The 23,860-nt window shown below is 44.0% G+C and overlaps 1 protein-coding gene across 5 annotated transcripts in view; it reads right to left on the minus strand.

The window, feature by feature from the left end:
- SGMS2 (sphingomyelin synthase 2) overlaps nt 1-23,860 on the minus strand; it is a 115,628-nt gene that overhangs the window by 37,049 nt on the left and 54,719 nt on the right. For 3 of the 5 annotated variants that reach the window (XM_077279016.1, XM_077279012.1, XM_077279019.1), the window contains one exon: nt 10,875-11,357. In XM_077279016.1, coding sequence (XP_077135131.1) covers nt 10,875-11,329 — 455 coding nt within the window. In that variant the 5' untranslated portion in view covers nt 11,330-11,357. Of the gene's footprint in view, nt 1-10,874; nt 11,358-12,079; nt 12,194-22,994; nt 23,670-23,860 lie in introns of those variants that run through there. The other 2 variants (XM_077279020.1, XM_077279023.1) reach the window with 2 other exon arrangements.

Consider the following 23,860-nt stretch of genomic DNA (forward strand, 5'->3'; position numbering starts at 1 on the left):
CAGACACAGTGAGGCTCAGGCGTCTCTGCGTGCGGTGGTGGCCTTTTCAAACTTTTGCACAGGCCCTGGTGCGTGCGCTCTGTTTGCCTTCACTGACAAAGGCTGCAGCCGTGTACGCAAGCATGAACGAGGGCCGTGCTCATGTGGGCCGCCACGGCCATGGTCAGCGCGTTCACCAAGAGAGCACGCACCCCGGCCTGTGCAGAGGATTTAGAGGGACGGTGGCCCATTTTGTAGCTCAGCGTGCTTATGGGCCCCTTAGCACTCCGGGCCCCGCTGCAACCTCTGTAGTTACGCCCCTGATAGTGGTATACCATAGGCACAGATATACAATGTTATATACACTGGATGGATCAATCCTGCACCTGGCCCAGGACATACATGCACTGTATATATACAGTGCCATGTATATAGCATGTGATGCCCAGTCACCAGGTTCAGGCTTGATCACTCCAGTGCTGGATTCTGTAGACAGTCTCTGCTCACTCTCAGTATAGGGAGATTTATTGCAGGAGACCCCTGCAATAAATCTGTGAGCACCAGCAGAGCGGCCACTCATACTATAGGGACCGGCCCTGGACTAATCGGGAGGTGAGCAGCACCGTCCATCTCCTCACTACACAGAGAGCTGAAGGTACTACTGTACTCACTGATGTCTGAGCCGTCCACACGCAGATCTCCAGCAGTTACATGCAGCAGTGTCCCCCTCTACCTCAGCAGCCGGCCGCACACACAGGGGGCAGGGGCGTGTCTGCTCCACTGTGAGGCAGCTGCCAGGATATAGAGAACACAGCGCCGGCCACCAGCAGCCTGAATCAGCTGCTTGGTGACCGGCCGGGGGGAGCACATGCCCCTCTGCCACCCGGCCCAGCCCGCGCCTAATAAAGTTAGTGTTATTCACAAAAAGTGCAGCGAAAAACAACGTTGCAACATTTGCAGCATTTTTTAAACTTTTTCATTGCATTCTACGGGTGAAAAAAATTGCTGAAAGAAGTGACACGCTGTAGATTTAAAAAAACGCTGCAGTTGTGAAATCCAGTCAAGAGAAAATAAAAGGGTGTGCAGGAGATTTCTGAAAATCTCAGTTTTTGCTTGTGCTGTAAAATGCTGTAAACTTCTTATTTGCAGAAGAAAAAGCTGCAAAATTTCTGCATATGAACATGGCGAAAAGCTGCTTTTCAAAGTGCCAGCAAAACATAGGAGATTTCCGAAATCTCCTGCAGGCGCTTGTTTGTTTTCTGACTGGATTTCAGAACTGTAGCACTTTTAAATCTGTAGCATGTCACTTCTTTCAGTGCGTTTTCACCTGTAGAAAGCAATGAAAGAATAAAAAAGCTGCAGATATTGCAACTGCATTTTTCATTGCAATTTTTTAAGTGGTTTTGGAATGAAACTATTAGATCTCGTTCAGATGTTCAGTATTTCACATGTTCAGTATTTGTAATGCAGAAACAGCAGTGGAACAATGAGGCTATGTGCACACGTTGCGGAATCTGCCGTGGATTTTTCCACGCAGATTCCTAAAAATCTGCAGGTAAAATGCCCTGCGTTTTACCTGCAGATTTACGGCGGAATTACCGCGTTTTTTGTGCGGTTTTCAACATTTTTATACCTGCGGATTCCTATTATGGAGCAGGTGTAAAACGTTGCAGAATCTGCACAAAGAATTGACATGCTGCAGAAAATACAACACAGCGTTTCTGCATGGTATTTTCTGCAGCATGTGTACTGCGGATTTTGTTTTCCATACGTTTACATGGTGCTGTACAACACATGGAAAACTGCTGCAGATCCACAGCAAAATCCGCAGCGTGTTCACATACCCTGAGAAACACGTCACCACTTCTGTATTTATCACCCTCCTGGTTTTGGCTTACACATACTGATGTGAAATACTGACCAAATACTGATCGTATGAATGTGGTCTTAAACATACTGTAGACAAAGCAAACATCCCAAACCCCAAACAAACGCTGAAAAAAGTGTGAAGAACACCACAAAACAAGCTGAAAAACAGGTGTTTTGAACACAATGTTTTTACTGCTAATAGAAAAGGTTTTGGCTACTGAAAAAAATGCTGCATGTGAACATAGTCTTACTCTAGAACGCTATGTCTATCTGTGGTGTTACATAGGACTGCAGGTGATATATACTAAATTATCTGTACTCAGAGAGTTATCACTGTATTATCTGTGGTGTTAAAAAAAAATTAAGAGGGGGTTGGGGGCAACTCTTTGTCTTGGGGCTTGGGCCCCCAATCTTTTCTGACCCTAGCAACGCCCCTGCATACAGCTAACAGTGGCAGACCTGTTGGCCGATATAAGGCCCCTAAATATGGGGGCCACAGTGTGAGCACTGGCTCCAGTCCCCTCCACCAACTGTATCCGCATCCCGCTCATGTAATGTAACCTAAATGTTTGTGTGATTTTACAATGTTAGCATTTGGGGCCCCACTTTAAATTTTTGCCTAGGGCCCCACTTTGTCTAAAACCGGCCCTGCCTACCTGGTAAATATGGTCCCCTCAATCCCCATCTTGGTATGCATGGCCCTCATCCCCATCCTGGTATGCCTGGTCCCCTCATCCCTATCCTGGTATGCCTGGTCTCCTCATCCCTATCCTGGTATGCCTGGTCTCCTCATCCCTATCCTGGTATGCCTGGTCTCCTCATCCCTATCCTGGTATGCCTTTTCTTCTCATCCCTATCCTGGTATGCCTTTTCTCCTCATCCCTATCCTGGTATGCCTGGTCTCCTCATCCCTATCCTGGTATGCCTGGTCTCCTCATCCCTATCCTAGTATGCCTGGTCTCCTCATCCCTGTCCTGGTATGCATGGTCTCTTCATCCTAATTCTCTTATGCATGGCCCAATCCTTATTCTGGTATGATTGGTCCCATCCCAGTCCTGGCATGCATGGTTCCATTCTTATTCTAATATGATTGACTGGCGCCATCCACTTCCTGGTATGATGGATTGGTCCCATCCAGTTCCTGGTATGATGGATTGGCCCCATCCCGTTCCTGGTATGATGGATTGGCCCCATCCCCTTCCTGGTATGATTGGCCCCATCAGAAAAGATTAAAAAAACAAAAACAAACCTTTACTCTTACCTTCCTCCGCTCCCTCGCAGTTGCAGCGTCCTGGTCCAGTGCCAGCAGCTGCTTAATGCTTGTAAGCAGCGCATGGCAGGGACATCATGCGCTGCTCACAAGCAGAGTACAGCTGGCGGAATACTCACCGGGTGTTCATCAGAGATTGTGGGGAGTATCCATTCCTCTTCAGAATATTAATTTCTCTTAAGTATCGGCATACGTGACAGCCGGCAGCAGCAGGAAGCAGGCGGCTGACAGTGTGCGCTACTGAAGAGGAATGGATACTCACCACAATCTCTGATGAACACCCGGTGAGTATTCCGGCAGCTGTGCTCTGCTTGTGAGCAGCTGATGATGACTCTGCCATACACTGCTTACAAGCATTAGGCAGCTGCTGGCAGCGGAGCAGTACGCTGCGACTGCGAAGGAGCAGAGGAAGGTAAGGGTAAAGGTTTGTTTTTTTAATCTTTTCTGATGGGACCATGGATACCAGGACTGGGATGGGACCAATCATACCAGCAAGGGGATGGGGCCAATTAATTATACCAGGAAGAAATGAATAGCCCTCCACACCCATGGGCGTGGAATGCAGTGCATATTCATTTCCCTTTAGCAGCAGGCACAGGAGTTAGCCGGAGCCGCCGGCTCCTGCCTCTGTGACCTGCTGCTCCTCCGATACCGCTCCCCCACCTCCACACCACAGCCGGAGCCAATATATCCAAACTATAAGACGCACCCCCATTTTCCTCCACATTTTGGGAGAAAAAAAGTGTGCCCTTATAATCCGAAAAATACGGTAACTGATTGCTCCAGTATTTGCTTGAGAAAACTTGGTCACTTTTCAATGTAAGTCTATGAGAGTCTTGTTCTGGCTCTTATGGACTTACACTGGGAGCTCACGATCGTTATCGCTGACTTCCGGTCAATCAGAAGTTGTGGTCACAAGATGGTGCAGATAAAAGGTGAAGACGGCGACAGGCAAGTATGACATTAAACACTGGAGTGGTGCTTTAAAGGGAATCAGTGATTAAAAAAAAACATTTATCTGCAGCCATTGTGCATTTTTATGGATGACATAGCAGAAAATGATCTTTAGATAAAATGAGTTTCTGTCCATTTAGTAAAGCTCTCTGTATTAATCCGACCATTCTATGAAACATTACATTAACCACCTGACAGGAGAACAAATATCCTATAAAAAAGAAGACAGGAGGCTCCTTCATATATCAACTATATATTTGGCTTACAGCAAATCATCCATTTCTATTTATTACGCATACTTCAAGTTTAATTACTTAAGCAGTTGACAACAGTCCTTAAAAAAGTGTCTAAGGTTAATTTCACATAAGTATTTTTGGGGTTGCACGCATTCAGCAAAGCATCGCATTAGCTAAGCATCAAGCTAAAAGGCAGTTACTCCATGGCAAGGAATTAACATTAGTGATGAGTGAGTGTACTCGTTGCTCGGGTGACCTCCGAGTATTTGTTATTGCTCAGAGATATAGTTTTCATCGCCTCAGTTGCATGATTTACAGCTTTCAGATACGCTGAATACATGTGGGAATTCCCTAACAAACAGGCATTCCTCACATGTATTCAGCGTATCTGGAAGCCGTAAATCATGCAACTGAGGCGATGAAAACTATAACTCCGAGCAATAACAAATACTCGGAGGTCACCCGAGCAATGAGTACACTCACTCATCACTAATTAACATCCATCTTCTCTCTTCACACAGGTAATCATGTCATTCAACCCCTGAACTGAACTACCTTGCATGTCTTATTACTCCATTCAATGTCAGCAAGCATCCTGAATGGTAATCATGTCATTCAACTCTTGCTAGAATTCATCAGTTGCATGGTTCCCAGTATTTACTGTTGTAGCTCCAGGGGGGGATCTCTGTAGATGTTTATCTCAGGAGAGGTGCTATAGTATAGAGATGTAATCAGGACTGCGTCTGATCACCTTCTCCACACCAGGATGTGTTGAGCAGATGTCCTTAATTTATAACTAACCAGCTCCCATAATCCCGCTCTCCTCTCCCTGTACTGGGGGCTTATAAATTTAGATTCATTCTTAGGGGTGCACGCATGTGTGGGGTCGCACGCATTCAGCAAAGCATCGCATTAGTTAAGCATCAAGCTGAAGGGCAGTTACTCCATGGCAGTTAGTCAGGGCAGGAGTCAGGTAACCCACACTCTGCTCTCCCTTCTATCCATGTGCTTTATTCCTATCCTCCTATGCCCTTGCCATCCACTTCACAACCCCATCCCCCCTCCATCACGACTCATACACATCAACCCCTCTATACTTCGCTCTCCCATGTACAGCTCCCATGCACTTCTCACCTTCCTGAAAAACCTCAGTCCACCTTGCCGAAACACACTGCACAAAAAATCTTCAGACAATTTCAAAAACTTCCTGATTTTTATCTTCCTACTCCTGCTGATTTAGGAGGACAGCTCCCCCAACCCTGGTCCACCATCCCACAACCTCAACCACTACCCTACCTCATATCAAAACCATACTAACCTTATTTATATTAATTGCACTCCCTCATCTCTCTTTCAATTGTGCCCTTTGGAATCCACGGTCTGTATGTAACAAGCTTCCTTTCCTGCACAACTACTTTCTGAACAACTCTCTAAATCTGTTGGCCCTAACTGAAACCTGGATCCAGGACTCTGACACTGTCTCCCCTGCTGCCATTTCCCATGGTGGCTTACAATTCTCCTATTCCCCTTAGACCCACAAACAGACCTGGGGGTGGGGTCGGCATACTCCTGTCCGCACAATGCACCTTCCAGGTCATCCCCCCAGTTACATCACTCTCATTCCCTTCTTTTGAGGTCCACACCATCAAGCTCTTTAGACCCCCTCTCCCTCAGAGTAGAGGTCATATATCGGCCCCCAGGCTCACCCACCCAGTTCCTGGACCATTTCTCAGCCTGGTTGCTGCACTTCATGTCCTCAGAACTCCCAACCCATCCTGGGAGACTTCAACATCCCCACTTCCACATCTGCATCCCAGCTTCTATCACTAACCGCTTCTCTAGGTCCCTCACAGCTCTCAACCTCTGAGACACACAAGGACGGTAACACCCTTGACCTGGTCTTTGTCCGGCTCTGTTCAATCTCCTACCTAAATAACTCACCGCTCCCCCTCTCTGACCACAACATTCGCTCCTTCATGCTCATAAATCCTAGCCCACCCAGCACACTCCTACCTACCATTCAGACAGAAATTTACATGCTATTAATAGTGATGAGCGAATATACTCGTTACTCGAGATTTCCAGAGCACGCTCGTGTGTCCTCCGAGTATTTTTTAGTGCTCGGAGATTTAGTTTTCATCATCGCAGCTGAATAATTTACATCTCTTAGCCAGCTTGATTACATGTGGGGATTCCCTAGCAACCAGGCAACCCCCACATGTACTTATGCTGGCTAACAGATGTAAATCATTCAGCTGCGGCGATGAAAACTAAATTTCTGAGCACTAAAAAATACTCAGAGGACACGCGAGCGTGTTTGGGAAATCTCGAGTAACGAGTATATTCGCTCATGACTAGCTATTAACCCTCATACACTTTCAGACTCCTTACACTCATCATTGTCCCCAATCTTCTCTTTTTCCTGTCCTGATCTGGCTGTACATCTCTTCAATGACACTCTTAGAAGCACCCTAAACCAAGTAGCTCCCCTCACCCTCAGAACCTCCAAACACAGAGTAAAACAGTCCTGGCTCACATCGCAAACTTGGCTTCTCCAGCGATGCTCTAGAAGTGCTGAACGCTAATGGAGGAAAACTCGCAGACCAGAAGACTTCATCCAATTCAAGTTTATGTTAAAAACCTATAACTCTGCCCTTCACTTCGCCAAACAGACCTACTTGTTATGACCCCAATGGCAGAGGGTCTCAGGAATAAATACCAAGTCTGCAAACATAAAAAAACAGCTCATAGGGCAGTGGTAACTGGGCTGACCATATATCTAATCCTAGCACCACAAATAGAAGTAGCCGGGGAACGTGCCTACGTTGGTTCTAGACGTCTCGCGCCAGCCGGAGAACTAACTAACCCTAAAAGGGAAAAGAAAGACCTTTCTTGCCTCCAGAGAAAAGACCCCCAAAGTTGGATACAAGCCCCCAACAAATAATAACGGTGAGGCAAGAGGAAAAGACAAACATAAGAATGAGCTAGGTATTTAGCAAAGAGAGGCCCACTAGTTAATAGCAGAATATAGTAAGATAACTTACATGGTCAGCAAAAACCCTATTAAAATATCCACGCTGGATATTCAAGAACCCCCGAACCGTCTAACGGCCGGGGGGAGAACACCAGCCCCCTAGAGCTTCCAGCAAAGACAGAAATCACATTTAGTACAAGCTGGACAAAAATAGAAGCAAAGCAAGAACTCAAAAAACAAAGAAGCAAGACTTAGCTTAATCTTGCAAGAGCCAGGACCAGCAGACAGGAGCAACAGAAGGATCTGATTACAACGATGCCAGGCACTGGACTAAGGATCCAGGAAGTTATATAGCGACACCCCTGGACTAACGACCCAGGTGAGTGCCAAACTGAAGAAAGACAATCCCAGAGTCATATCACTAGTGACCACAAGAGGGAGCCAAAAAGTCTAATTCACAACACCTACTACACCACCCTGATCTCCTGACCATCCAACAACCCCAAGAAACGTTTTGACATCTTTCACTCCCTCCTTAGGCCCAAAGCACAAGCCCCTATCACAGACATTTGTGCTGATGACCCCTGGCCTCCCACTTTATAGAGAAAATAGACAATATCCATCAGGAAATCTGCTACCAGCCACCAAGTGCAGTGACTCCCATCCCTCCCTGCAGTTCCCCTGGCTCACTCTCCACATTCGATCACATCACAGAAGAAGAAGTCTCCAAGCTCCTCTCTTCTTCTTGTTCGACTACATGCACTAATGACCCCATTCCCTCACATCTTCTCCAGTCTCTCTCTCCAGTCATCACAACTCACCTAACTACAATCTTTAATCTCTCTCCCCTCAGGCATTTTTCCATCCTCCTTCAAACACTGTATCATTAACTCCATTATTAAAGAAACCAGCCCTCGAGTCATCCTGCACAAATAACTACTGACCAGTCTCCAATCTCCCCTTCATCTCTAAACTCTTGGAGCGCCTGGTCTACTCCCGCCTTACCAGTTACCTCTCCACTCACTCCTTCCTAGACCATTCACAATCCGGCTTCCGCCCCCTACATTCGACAGAAACTGCACTCATCAAGGTGACCAATGACCTTCTGACAGCAAAATGTAGCAGTGACCACGCTCTGCTCATTCTTCTCGACCTTTCTGCAGCTTTCGACACTGTTGACCACCCTCTCCTACTCTCTAGGCTCCAGTCACTAGGCATTAAGGACACTGCTCTCTCCTGGTTCTCTTCCTATCTTTCTGACCGCTCCTTCAGTATTCAGTTCGCTGGCTCCGCTTCATCTCCTCTTCCTCTCACTGTCGGGATACCTCAGGGCTCAGTCCTTGGCTCCCTTCTCTTCTCTCTCTCTCTACACGGCCCCAATTGGACAGACCATCAGCAGATTTGGCTTTCAGTACCATCTTTATGCCGATGACACACAACTATACACGTCATCCCCTGACTTTATCCCCGCTGTACTACAGAACGCCAGTGACTGTCTGCAGTCTCTAACATCATGTCCTCTTTCTATCTGAAACTCAACCTCTCCAAAACTTAACTTCTTCTGCTCCCGCCATCTACGATCTTCACTAAATCTGACATCTCCGTTTTCGTGGATGGCACCATAATAACATCCCGGCAGTGGGCGCGCTGGCTGGGTGTTATGTTTGACTGCGATCTCTCCTTCACATCCCATATACAATCTCTTGCCCGCTCTTGACACTTACACCTAAAGTACATCTTTAAAATCTGCCCTTTTCTCACCATGGAAACAACAAAATCCCTGTCGCCTTGATCCACTCCAGCCTGGACTACTGCAATGCTCTATTAATTGGCCTCCCCCTTACTCGACTTTCCCCTCTCCAGTCTATCCTTAAGGCAGCAGCCAGGGTTGTCCACCTAGCTAATCGGTATTCAGACGTGTCCGCTCTTCGCCAGTCGTTACACTGGCTGCCCATTCATTATAGAACCCAATTCAAAGTACTTGTTCTCACCCACAAAGCTCTCCACAGTGCGGCACCCCCTTACATCTCCTCCTTCATTTCTGTCTATCGGCCTAGCCGACCACTGCGCTCTGCAAACGACTTTCGACTAACCTCTGCACTAATCCGTACCTCCCACTCCTGACTCCAAGACTTCTCCCGCACTGTGCCAATCCTCTGGAATGCTCTACCCCAAGATATTAGGACCATCCACAATTTCCATAGTTTTAGGCGCTCCCTCAAAACACATTTGTTCAGAGCGGCCTATCACGTTCCCTAATCAAAGTCATTTTATGTTTGTCTGTGTAGCCCATTCACTACTTCCATCTATCCCCCACCCCCTGAAGATGGCTGGATCATCATTGTAAATACATCATTGTAAATACGTGAATAAGTTGGCGCTATATAAATAAAGATTATTATTATTATTTGCTGCGTTTTTGACACTGCATATCACAGGTATAGCAAAATGAATTGGCTGTGCTCCGGTTTACGCTGCGGAAGCTGACTTGCGGCACGTTTTCTGATAGGTTGATTCTGAGAAATCAACCTTTTGCTTACATACAAATGAGTTAAGATCTATGGGCCGGACACTGATCTACATGAGAATCTGCCTCCAGAACTTACTATAATTGAATGAAGATGTTACCAGTGTGATGTGTAATGGCCGTCTCTGCTCTCCTGATCTGAACAGAGCAGTGTGTGATTATAACTGACACATCTGCAGGTTCCTCTTAGCTTTCATCTCACAGGCAGACAGGGTTGTAATATTGTTGCAATACAACAGAGCTGTGAGAGCTGCAGCTGCTAAGTGTTTGTTATGACTGAGTAAAAGTTCAGTTTTACTATTCTGTGTTAGTTACATGTCTCACACTGGTAACTCTCCCTTTCATTTATAATAATCTCTGGAGGCAGATTCTCAGAGAGATCTGTGTCTGGCCCATAGTCCTGAACAGCTCATTTACATATAGGAAAAACATATTTCTCTGTAATTAGACATTGGATTGCAGATATCGAGGTATCATTTTAGTCAGCTTTCTACGACCTACATGCCATATAGATGGCTTAGGAGGGGTGATCCTACTGACAGATTCCTTTTAAAAGTAGTTGTGTCTAACCAAAAAACTCAAGATTCTAAGCTTTCCCTGTTTCAGAAAGAACTAGACAATAAAAAATGGTGACCCTTGGTTCACGTTCAATATTTGTAACAAAGGAAATGTTTCACAAAACCCTGTTCACACATGGTAGGAAAAAGCTGCATGAAAATTTGATGACTTTGCTAAAGATTTAAGCAAAATTCTGCTTCAATAATTCTCTGCCTTTGCTGAACACACCATTAGTGGTTTTACCGATGAACAATGAAGCCAGACAGTTTAGTGTATTGGGATTGCTATCTGGACAATCCTAAATTCTGGCTTTGCAAACCAACCCTAGTTGATTGTTTGCACTAAAACCCACAAATTTCAGCATTCCATCTTTTTGAACATTATAAAGAATTTACATAAACAGTTTATTTGGTTCATTATAAAAAAAACCCCTCAAAAACGATAGAAAAAATATATTAAGACAATTTAAAAGATGTTATGTTCCTGAAATAAATCACCAGTACTTACTTATATCTTAGAAAAAGCCATTGGATAAACCATATTCCAACCAAAACCATTCCATTTATCTCCGAGACAGTAAATGCCCAAGGTGCTTGATCAATGTAGTCAAAGAACTTGTCCGGTAAAGGTGGGCTCACCTCTTTAGGAGGAACTCTTTCATTAACAACTGTGATCATTACAGTGGTGAGGATCATATTGAAGAGCGCATAGACAAAGGCAACTCCGGTTTTCCACCATTCTAGAGGATATTTATTTTTGGCGTCTTCTGGCAAACTTATCTGAATATAGTCTGCATACTTCTTTGTACCTTTACGTAGACCATTGGGTAAGGATTTGGGTTTGGTTTTAATATTTTTGTCATCTTCACTGTTTGAGGAGACAGATCTTGGAAAGCCGTTGAGTGTTTCACTGCCTGTAGCTTCTTTATGTAGTTCAATAACTGCAGGCTCAATAGTATCCATTGGGACAACAGAAATGATATCAGATCACCTATAATGAGAACAAAAAAATTACAAATCTGACTGTCAGTGATTTGCTACATATTCCTAAACAAGTCATGTACCACATTCATATTTGCACGGAGATTGAGGAATACTTTAGTTTAAAGGAACAGTCATGGGCACCACACATTACAGCGGTGTGGCGGGTTAAAATGGGTTTTCCAATCAAGAGAAATTGATGACCTTAACCTTGAGATAAGTCATCAGTATCAGATCAGCGGGGTCTGACAACCCGCGCCCTCACGATCAGCTTTTATTAGCTCCGGATGGAGGACAGATGTGAACACATTACAGAGATGCACAGCTCCATACAATGTGTAGTGGCTGCTGTGGGGTGCTGCAGAACAGCTCCTACACAAGAGAAGTCAGTATAAACAGGAATTAATGTGCAGTACCAGTCAGCGGCACAGTTCAATGTGCTTACATCTGGCTGCCACCACATCTTATAAAAGCTGATCAGATGGGGTGCCGGATGTTAGATCCCCACGGATATCCTATCCAAAAGGATAAATCATCAATAATCTGTGACCGCACACCCTATTAATAGGTCACTCCCATGGACAGGGCATGTATGGTAAATCCATACTTGATTGTATAGGAGTTCCAGAAATTTCTAAGTGTCCTTGATCCGCAATTTTCAGATTTTCTATTCAAATTAGAATACATTCTAAGAAAAATTCATATTGGGAAGTGTATCAGCAATTTACTTACAAGAGGAAAGCTTTGGCAGTCCTGATTTTCTGGCCAGTTTTACAGATATGGAATTAGGTGGATGGTGATTTGGTTCACTTTCAATTAAGTTTCTACCCCAGCTGCAGCACATTATAAACCAAACAGAGTAGTACTCCCTTTTCCCGAGTCCACCATTGAGTCTCTACTGCTGTTCTCAGCGCCGGGAATTGGCTGCGATGGTGAATTCATGTCGACAGTTCGGCAGCCAATGAGTGAGCTCAGCGGCTCTGAAGGGAGCATTCTGTCTACACCGGCACAGCCACTAAGTTCAGTGTCAAGGAGACATCAGCGCCGCAGTCAATGCCAAACACCAGAAGCAATGGCGGGGACTTGCCAGTAGACCTGGAGAAAGCAGCTACAGCGTGTTGTTTTTTTCTTTAATAAAAAACTGCAACAAAGGTAGAAACTTAATTAAAAGGGATCAACCCCTTTAAGATACAGATTATCATGGCAAAAATCATGTTTTCAAGATAGATGTGGATCTCAGCAGTGGGACTCGCATTTGTCAGACTTTTCTTTGCTTATTCTGTGGATATACCATAAATGTCCACTGCAAAAAATGGAATTGAAAAGCAATAAATGTCCAAGATGTGACAAACCCTTTAAAGAGGAAGTTATAAGAAAAACAAAAAACACAGTAGCTGAAAATAAAAATTGTTTCAAATATATGACATTAACAAGTAAAATTATTTCTCTCAATATTGCAGGGTTTGCTTTCACTTTACCAAAATGAGTGAAAATCTGGTGAGGTGTAGTGTACTGTGAGGGGGAGCCAATTCTGTAATTCCATGGAGCCTTGTGCGCAGATCCTTCAGGATTTGGCCTGTTTAGCCATTTTGGGAACGCGCTAGTCCATTAAATATGATGTGAGATTTGGTTCACTAATGTTTCCCATAAATTCACCATAAGTAAATTTACTTTCCAACTACAGATGACACTAAACTTTCTCTATGACTGAATGTTATTCATCTGTCATGTCCCTATGCATAATGCAGCATAAGAAGACATCGGATGGCTGTAAAGAGTTAATCAGAGTCTCTGTATACAGACAGCGCACACTAAGGACAACCTGGGATAGGATCGCAGTTGCAGTTTCTAGTCTTCTCCTTTAGTGGTATCTTCCAGCTGTCATATGGGGGAACAGCAGAGACCCCACTTCAGCCAATTTTACCTGCTAACTTAAAAAAAACTCACAACTATTATCCCCACATTTCAAAGATTTTACGTTTTCCTAATTACTGTATATACAGTATATTTGAAGATTTGATATTTTAGTCTCCTCTTATATCATTAAGCTTTTCATGGGATTATATGTCCTCTATAAAGGGGGTCTGCCACCCCACAACCCCAAACTCTGAAACTGAACTATTTAGACATTCATTTAGGAGACATATAAAAATCATACATGTACTGTAGATTTTAGTAATTTTATTTTGTAGAAAAAAAGTTGCATTAGATATGTAAATGACGGGTCTTAGGTGCACACCAGTGGCATCGCTAAAGGCTCGATGCACCATTCTGACCCTTCACGTACTATCCTTCATCCCTCCCCTTATGATTGATGAAGCTAACTTTGGAGCACTACCTGATCCAAATTCCCAGCCTTGCACACTAACATTGCAGGGGCTGAGTGCACACAAGTGTACGTGCTTGTGGATGAGTTTTCATCTTTCTTCTGCTGTGTAATCTTATGTGCAGCAAGAGGCCGCTGCACACAGGGAGGGATGAGAACATACTTGTACACAAACCTACACACACTGTGCGCTGGGCCCCTGTACACACTGGCACTGATGGCTCTAAGCCCCTGCATTGTCAATATGTGCACGGTTTGTGATTTGGATCAGGCAGTACTTAAAAGCGAAACCTGACAATTACCATGAGGCTACGTTCCCATGATGAGCTTTTTGGTGAGTTTTTGATGTTGCAGATTTTCTGCACCCATTCAGATAAGATACTTGCATTTTTCAAAAACATTCATCAAAAACTTATCATGGGAACGTAGCCTAAGTGGAGGAATAGAGGATGGTAATTGAGAGGTTGGATGGTGCACCGTGCCGTTGGCCATGCCAAGGGTCCACTAACCCCCTCATTTACGTATATCTAATAAAACTTTGTATATGAAGCAAACTAACTAAAATCCACAGTTACAGTGTGATTTTCATAGGTTCAAAGTCCACTATATGAACGACTAAATAGTTCAATTTCGTGCTGCTTGATGTCCAATCAGAACTGGTGTCACTGTCCCCACCTTCGTACAAATTAATCATGAAGAGAAAGTCAGATCAGCTGCAGCCCTGTCTTCCTCTCCATGTTATTTTAAAGGGAACCTGTCACCCCCAAAATCGATGGTGAGGTAAGCCCACCGTCATCAGGGGCTTATCTACAGCATTCTGTAATGCTATAGATAAGCTCCCGATGTTACCTGAAAGAGGAGAAAAAGACGTTCTGATGGGCGTTGCAGGTCCGTCCAGTGCCTCCTATCTTCATTCCATGACGTTCTCTTCTGGTCTTCACGCCGCGGCTCCGGCGCAGGCGTACTTTGTCTGCCCTGTTGAGACAAAGTACGCCTGCGCTGGAGCCGCGGCGTGAAGACCAGAAGAGAATGTCATGGAATGGAGATAGGAGGCACCGGAGCGGACCTGAGACACCCATCGGACCGGACCAGCAGCAGGACCGCCCCTGGGTGAGTATAATATAACCTCTTTTTCTCATTTTTCAGGTTACATCGGGGGCTTATCTACAGCATTACAGAATGCTGTAGATAAGCCCCTGATGACGGTGGGCTTACCTCATCATCGATTTTGGGGGTGACAGGTTCCCTTTAATGGGGCCAAACAGATCTCCTTCTGTTACAGGAGTCTTTCACATGGATACTTGACTTCCCGATTCAAAGATTTACCTTGATAAAGGCCAGAATGGCTGAAACGTTTCTTTCTTTGTTTTTCTGTGAACACATGAATCTTTTTTTTAATAAATCTCATACTTTGTCCGCAGAAGTATTATTTGAATACCATTGAGAAGTACGTTTTGCTTCAAAGCACCATCTATTGTTAACAGTTGAGCACAAACCTATTTCGTACTATTTTAAAAGGGCCAAACACTTTAGAAACAAACATCCTACTCGGACGACCCCTTTAAGTAGGGGATCTATATCACTGTGGAGGGGTAGTGGTCCCGCTTTGATTAAAAACGCCTGAAAATAAGAGGCAGAGTGCTCAGTCAGAAGGCTAATGAATACAAATGTCAAAAAACTGACAGTCACATTCAAACAGACTAGGTGTGAACAGGTGCTAACCTAGAGTCACCAACTCAATGCCGGACCACTACCCCTCCACAGAGAAATAGATTTTAGTATTAGAGAGGACTTACAGGTTCCCATACAGATGATCACTTTATTGGCATTGGATTGGCATTGTTTAGGTCCTGGTAACAAGAAACTCCTTTCCGTGGCTACCAGGTACACATGAATTGGCCAATTTATGTGCTAAGCTTTCTCAATTTTTCATAGTTCTAGCATACCTCCCAACTTTTGAAGATGGGAAAGAGGGACAAAGTTTGCGGCAAATTTTAGGCCACGCCTCTGACCACACCCATTCATAATTAGTCACACCCATATCCACGTCCCAAGCACACCCATTTAGCACTGCTGATCACACTGTTTCATATACAATAGTTATAAACAAAAAAATATGGCCACAGTGCTCCATACTGTATAATGACCACACATGATGCCCCATACTGTATAATGGCCACACATGAGGCTCCATACTGTATAATGAACACACATGACGCTCCATACTGTATAATGACCGCATGCATACTGTATAATGGCCGCACATGATGCTCCATACTGTATAATGACCGCACATGATGCTCCATACTGTATAATGACCGCACATGATGCTCCATACTGTATAATGGCCGCACATGATGCTCCATACTGTATAATGACCGCACATGATGCTCCATACTGTATAATGACCGCATGCATACTGTATAATGGCCGCACATGATGCTCCATACTGTATAATGAACGCACATGATGCTCCATACTGTATAATGACCGCACATGATGCTCCATATTGTATAATGACCGCACATGATGCTCCATACTGTATACTGGCTGCACATGATGCTCCATACTGTATAATGACCGCACATGATGCTCCATATTGTATAATGACCGCACATGATGCTCCATACTGTATACTGGCTGCACATGATGCTCCATACTGTATAATGAACACACGTGATGCTCCATACTGTATAATGGCCACACATGATGCTCCATATTGTATAATGACCGCACATGATGCTCCATACTGTATAATGACCGCACATGATGCTCCATACTGTATAATGACCGCACATGATGCTCCATATTGTATAATGACCGCACATGATGCTCCATACTGTATAATGACTGCACATGATGCTCCATATTGTATAATGACCACACATGATGCTCCATACTGTATACTGGCTGCACATGATGCTCCATATTGTATAATGACTGCACATGATGCTCCATACTGTATAATGACTGCACATGATGCTCCATACTGTATAATGACCCCACATGATGCTCCATACTGTATTATGGCCACAGTTCTCCATACTGTATAATGACATACAGGCACGCAGCTCACACACATGCAGCATCACACACACAGTATCACACATACACACGCAGCATCACAAACGCAGCTCACAAACACATGCAGCTTTGACACAAATGCATCACACATGCAGCCATCACACACACAGCCATCACACACACACGCAGTCATCACACACACACACGCAGCCATCACACACACACACGCAGCCATCACACACACGCAGTCATCACACACACACGCAGTCATCACACACACGCAGCCATCACACACACACACGCAGCCATCACACACACACACGCAGCCATCACACACACATGCAGCCATCACACACACACACACACACACACACGCAGCCATCACACACACACGCAGCCATCACACACACACGCAGCCATCACACACACACACACACACACACGCAGCCATCACACACATGCAGCCATCACACACACACGCAGCCATCACACACACACGCAGCCATCACACACACACACACGCAGCCATCACACACATGCAACCATCACACACACCCAGCCATCACACACACCCAGCCATCACACACACACAGCCATCACACACACCCAGCCATCACACACACACACACCCAGCCATCACACACACACACACACACACACACACACACACACACACACACACACCCAGCCATCACACACACACACTCAGCCATCACACACACACACCCAGCCATCACACACACACACCCAGCCATCACACACACACACCCAGCCATCACACACACACACCCAGCCATCACACACACACACCCAGCCATCACACACACCAGATACCCCATACACACATGACACACACACAAATGCAGCATCACACATCTCACACACACACACACACATCACACACACACAATCTCCTCTGTGGTGCAGGGGCGGCTGATCTGTCCATGTGCACTGCAGCTCTTCAGTTTCTCCGGCTGCTCACAGCTCTGCACTGTCCCGGCACCTCCCCCGTCTCTCCTTCTCTGCCGGGATAGCAGCTAAGAGCAGGAGACGCCAGAGCTCCGTGCACACACAGGAGGAAGTGAGTCGCTGACCTCTCATCTTGATCGCTGCTGGCTCTCTTCCTCAGCGTGGCAGCGCCGCACACACAGGGGGCGGGGGCGGGGGAGGGATCGGTCGGGAGGAGACCCAGCATGTATAAGAAAAAAAAAACAGCCACAAACCTAAGCTACTCAGGTGCCGCCCCCTGCATTGTCCCTGCCCTAGGCACGGGACATTAGTGTCCCGCCCGGGATCCCGGGGCTGGCTGTCAAAATCAGGACAGTCCCGCGGGATCCGGGACGGTTGGGAGGTATGGTTCTAGTGCAGTCATGCAATTCAATTTTCATATTTCATGTTTGCAAGCTGTGGTGCTACAGAGTGCTGCCTTATTTTTGTTGATCATTACTGCGGTATTTTGGCATATGCAATGGTGTGATAATCCTAAAAGAAATTATTATCAGTCCTACAAAAACTAGAGATGGGTTAAGCTCTATGCCTGTGGAGAAGACTGGAGCACTCATCGGTGTAACATCTCAAACATGTTTTCTCTCACCGCTAATATAGCCTCATCTACAGTTCTGTGGTAGCACCACAGTAATAACTGAAGGCTGTGAAGTTTATGACCCCCTTAGATAAGTCTTTACAAAAGTCCTGAGAACATAAATCCACATGAGTTCCCATCTCCACAATTTAGACAATGGGTGATGTTTTTTGTAATTTTGTTTTTTTCAAGGCTGTGTTGTTCCAACCCTAGTTATTTGTCTCATCATAAAGATATTTGTTAAATCAAACAGCAATTTCAAGATTTGATTGATCCCTTGACAATACACAGTGCTCAATGATTTGGATCCAATTTTCATTTAGACCCAGGAAAGACAGAGCTGACATACATTTGGTACAAAACATTTCAGCTCAGATACTACTACCATGTTAATCTGACAGGTGCAAGAACACAGCTGGACAGTATGAGTTGGGACTAGATGGCTGGTAGACGGCCCATTAAGGCCAAGTATGGTGCTATCCTACCAATCTCCATAGGAGGGCAGACAATATTCGGTCTTGTAGATATTCTACTAGATGAACTGATACAGATTTGCATTATAGTAGGTCTCAATGTGCAAGTGCAGGCTTACAAGCTCCTTACTATTTAGCATGTTTTAAAGCTAGCCAGGATAGCTGGAGCGCACAGTTGCCTCCTAATCCCGGTCAGCTTCAGCTCTAATCTCTCAATAAGCTGCAAAAGTATGTGTTCACACAATCACTATCTGACATTATTTATCTATGAAGATGGGAATAACTCTTTAATGATTTATTCATTTTCAAGATCTTTGCTTGTAGTCATTAATATTTTTTTTTCTTGATCTTGAAGCAGCAGAGTTTGTAGTGATCACATGCTGAGTGTACACTACATTATAAATTCCATCATAGCAAATAGTTATAAATGGTACGAGCTGTTTATGTAATAGGCAAATCGACATTTAAATGACCAGAGCCTCACAGAAGTAAGATGGTTTATTCACGTGTCCTGGGGCTCAGCTTTCTCTGAATAACTGAACGTATTACCAGATAGCAAACATTTGATGGCTGTCCATGGGTTGGTGCATATATTTAGAAAAAGAATGCCATACACAATATCTGTATTTTCTTGTAAATGTAAATCAATAAAAGAAGAAACAAGACATCACTAATACAACAATGACAATTCCCTTATTCACAGCAGACGGAGCCAGACAAACCATTTGGCCCTATGTTTTCCCACCAGAGTTTGAAAGCAAACAGTAAAAATTTACTAATGGAACATTATTCTAGTGCGATCTTTACAAATAAATCATGTTTTCTCTTCTACTTCCCTGCTATTAATCATTACATATGGCGTATGCTTTCTCTATGTGTACAATATAGTAAAAAAAGGGTCCAGCACTCGTTTTCTGTTGCTTCTTTCCCACCACTCTTGCCACTTTTCTGAAAAATTCTGGGTTGCATCTTATGAAAACACGTATTTGGTAGACACCTTGCTACACTCATCAGGAGAGCTTTAAACTAGAGCAAATGTGATGGTAAAAAATAGGCAGCTAATGAATTCTTTTGAGAACCCTGCCATTAGAAGTGGAAATAAAAAACAAAGTGAAAAAACTCTGAATGAATATAAAGGAGCAAGAGAACCGACTACAAACTAAAATGTGTCTATACAAATGCACAGAACATGGGAAACAAACAATGAGAATTGGAGCTGCTAACACAGGAACACAGATATGATGTCATAGGCTTCACTGAAACTTGGTGGGATGATCTACATGATTGGAATACAAACCTTGTAAGCTACAACTTATTTATTAGAAACAAGATTAACAAGAGGGGAAAAGGTATTGCATTGTATGTTAGGAAAATGTATATTTTCAAAGAGATCCAAGCTTCAGAGAATGGTAGCTCTGTAGAAATTATTTGAGTTAGAATACAAGGAGAGAAGAACAGAAAGGACATTATTGTGTTTACTAAATGCCACCTGAACAGACTGAAGATATGGATGAACTCTTTTTACATCAAATGTCTCTATTCTCAAAAACGTATGACATAGTGACCATGGGAGATTTTAGCTATCCAGATATTTGTTGGAAATCTCTCTCAGGCAAAAGGTAATGTATCAAGAAAATTCTTATCTCTTGATGACAACTTTATCTTTCAAAAGGTAGAGAGAGCAAGAAGATCTGCAATCTTGGACCTAATTCTTACCAACAGGGAGGAAGCAAAGTTGTCTGGGAATTTAGGAAGCAGCGATCATGCTTTCCTTGCATTTTATATTACAAGAGGAGAAAGACCAGTGAGAACTTAGATTTTAAAGTTGGACTTTGTAAAGGCAGATTTTAATGGACTCAGAAAGAGGGTAGGAAAAGTCCAGGCTGAATGTTCTAAAGGACAGAAGTGTCAGGGAATGAAACTGTAGAGAAGATACAGATTAGATATTAGAAAAAACTTTTTTGACAGTGAAGGTGATCAATGAGTGGAACAGGCTGCCATGAGAGGTGGCAAGTGCGGCTTCAATGGAAGCCTTCAAACAGAGGCTGGACAGACTTGTCTGAGATTTAGGAAATCTTGCACTACACTGATCATGGGGTTTGACACTATGTCCCTTCCAACTGTAACATTCTATTCTATGTTTATCTGGGAATACATACAAGGGGAAGGGAAGCCCTCGACCACATGGATGATTTAATTTGTGGCACATGGGCTGTCCACGAAATACAAGTTTTATTCAGAGGCATTGGTCTTTTGTCAACGGATCAGCTTCTCCAGGTCCCCCAAACTGACACCATATTTTTATCCCTTTAGGTACTTCATAACAAGCCCCTTTCCGTGGCCAATTGATTCTTAAATATGCCTGAAATCAATTTTATAACTGTAGTGATGATAAACTAATTAGTGAATGACTAGTCACGGGGGGTGTTGCTTTCCCCAGATTAAAGGTATGTGCCCACGCTGCGGATTTTGCTGCGGATTCGCAGTAGTTTTCCATGAGTTTACAGCACCATGTAAACCTATGGAAAACAAAATCCGCAGTGCACATGCTACGGAAAAAAATTAGCGGAAACGCTGCGTTGTTTTTTTCGCAGCATGTCAATTCTCTGTGCGGATTCCGCAGTGGTTTACACCTGCTCCTCATTAGGAATCCACAGGTGTAAAACCGCAGGTGAAACCTGCACAAAAACCATGGATTTCTTGCGGATTTACCAAAATCAGTGCGGAAAAATCCGCACACCTTTCCACAACATATGCACATACCCTAATTGTCGCACTAATTATGTGATCACACCCCTGGGAGCATGAGTGACATGATTTGAAAGAGCAGCATCTACACCAGCTCTTTGCAAGTCTTTCCTTCCCATCCTCCTTCCAAGTGATACAAGACTCAACCAGAACCCACTACCAGCTCTTTTGCAAATCTTGCAGCTGGTTGAGTCTTGAGTCAATGCTGCTTCCCTGGCCATATGTAGTGCCCTGATGAGGCTGGAGAGTATACAAAGCTTTGGTTCCTCATTGTCAGGGAGAAAGGAAGTGATGTTGCTCACTCAACTCATGTCACTCACATCCACAGGGTCAACTAACATGATCTAAGGGACGATTAGTCTAGGGAAAGCAGTACACAATATAAAAGGCACACCAAAATACCGTAGATGAATGGGCTGCATTAATAGGGTTCCAATCCGTAGCATGAGTAAAGCTTGGCACTCACATGGATGTGTTGCATAACAAGGTGAATTTATTTACAGTGAATCAGTCCATGGATCAACAGCTAGTAGATAACGTTTCGGTCCGTATGGACCTTCATCAGATAAATGTGGTATAGTTGAGAGTGGTCAAGGGGGTTGGCATTAGTACAGACTGAAATTGGTAAGCGATAAGTCTGTGCTGAGGTATGGTGGCTAATAGCCACAGTCAGAAAGAGGACAAAAACGTAATCTACTAGCTGTTGATCAATTGACTAAATTCACCTTGCTATGCAACACATCCATGTGAGTACCAAGTTTCACTACTGCTAGTCTAGGGAAAGCAACGCACCCCCAAGACTAGCATATCGTCACTGCAGTAATTAAATTGATTTTAGGTGTAATCAAAGATCAATAAGCTACAAAAAGGGGCTGTTAAGAAGCATGTAAAGGGATCAATAAATAAATGGTGGCTGTATGGTGGGGGGGTTGGGGAAGCTGATAGGTTCCCTTAAAAACGGATTTAAAAGGGTTGTTCACTTTATCTTTAATATGTTGAAGACATGATTTTGTAGCAGTGACTAAAATACAAGTATTATAGGCTCTCCTTTGTGAAGCACCTCCCACTTGTTAGTGCAGCCTCCGTCCAGACCATACAGCTTTCCTGTTCTCAAAATGGCCGTTGTTGGACCAAACGTGTCCATCTTCCTCAAATCGAAAAATACTGTACATCAGAAAGTTGTTTTTCAAATGCAGGACTCTGACGGACATGACTGGTCATATTCCTGTCCACCGGCAGTCATTTTGAGAACAAGGACTGAAGAAAACCACTAAAATTTGCCTTTTTCTTCCTTTATATGATGTGTAAATCAAGCTTTACAAAGACATATCATTATGGTAGGAGGAGCAATGTGTAATGAATTGACAAAAATGTCTCTACTGTATACAAAATGAGGGGCTTTTTATAGAAGGCAATGATTCATGTCCATTGGAAGCAACAAATGACAAATTGTTTATTGGTAGTTAAAGGCAAATTTAACGATGATGTACTTACTTTTATAGGAGGAACATCTCATCCTGTTGGTATATATGTTTGTATGTGGCCTCGGATATTGCACACCTGTGAATTAATGTATACTGGACCATACACGACAGATTTTTTTTTTTTTTTTTAACCATTTGCCTTTCGTGTCCCCCTATTTCCCCATAGATTATAAGCTTCAGAGCAGGGCCTTCACTCCTTTTGGCATCTGTGTTATGCTGTTATGTCTTTATTGTCTGTACAAGTTCCCTCTAAAATGTAAAGTGCAATGGAATATGTTGACGCTATAGAAATAAAAATTATTTTTATTACCATTACTATAGGATTGCTTGCCTCGTACATACATTGTTTCGCAGTGCATTAGGGGTTATGGCCGTCCCATCAGTACACAGCCCATATGACTCCAACTTTTAATTAATGCTAAACCTGACCCTATCCCTCGCCCAGGACATATGAGGAACGGAGAGAGATGAATCAGAAGGGCTAGGGTCCATCCTTGAGGCACACCTTGTCGCTGCAGATGGCTGATATACTTTTTCATCAAAAACTGTTAACTAAGTAGCTCGCATTTTTATGTGTGTAGTAATCTATATATATAATTGTCTAAGGGTTTTTCCGTCTGTCTGTCTGTCTGTCTGTCCTGGAAATCCCACGTCTCTGATTGGTCGAGGCCGCCAGGCCTCGACCAATCAGAGACGGGCACAGCATGGCGACGATGATGTCATAATGGAAATCCCACGTCTCTGATTGGTCAAGGCCGTCAGGCCTCGACCAATCAGCGACGGGCACAGTATCGACGTAGATGTCATAATGGTTGCCATGGCGACGATGATGTCATAAAGGTTGCCTCGACCAATCAGCAACGGGCACAGTCTGCC

This window comes from Ranitomeya variabilis, chromosome 1 (genome assembly GCF_051348905.1).
Source record: "Ranitomeya variabilis isolate aRanVar5 chromosome 1, aRanVar5.hap1, whole genome shotgun sequence".
Lineage (NCBI taxonomy): Eukaryota > Metazoa > Chordata > Amphibia > Anura > Dendrobatidae > Ranitomeya > Ranitomeya variabilis.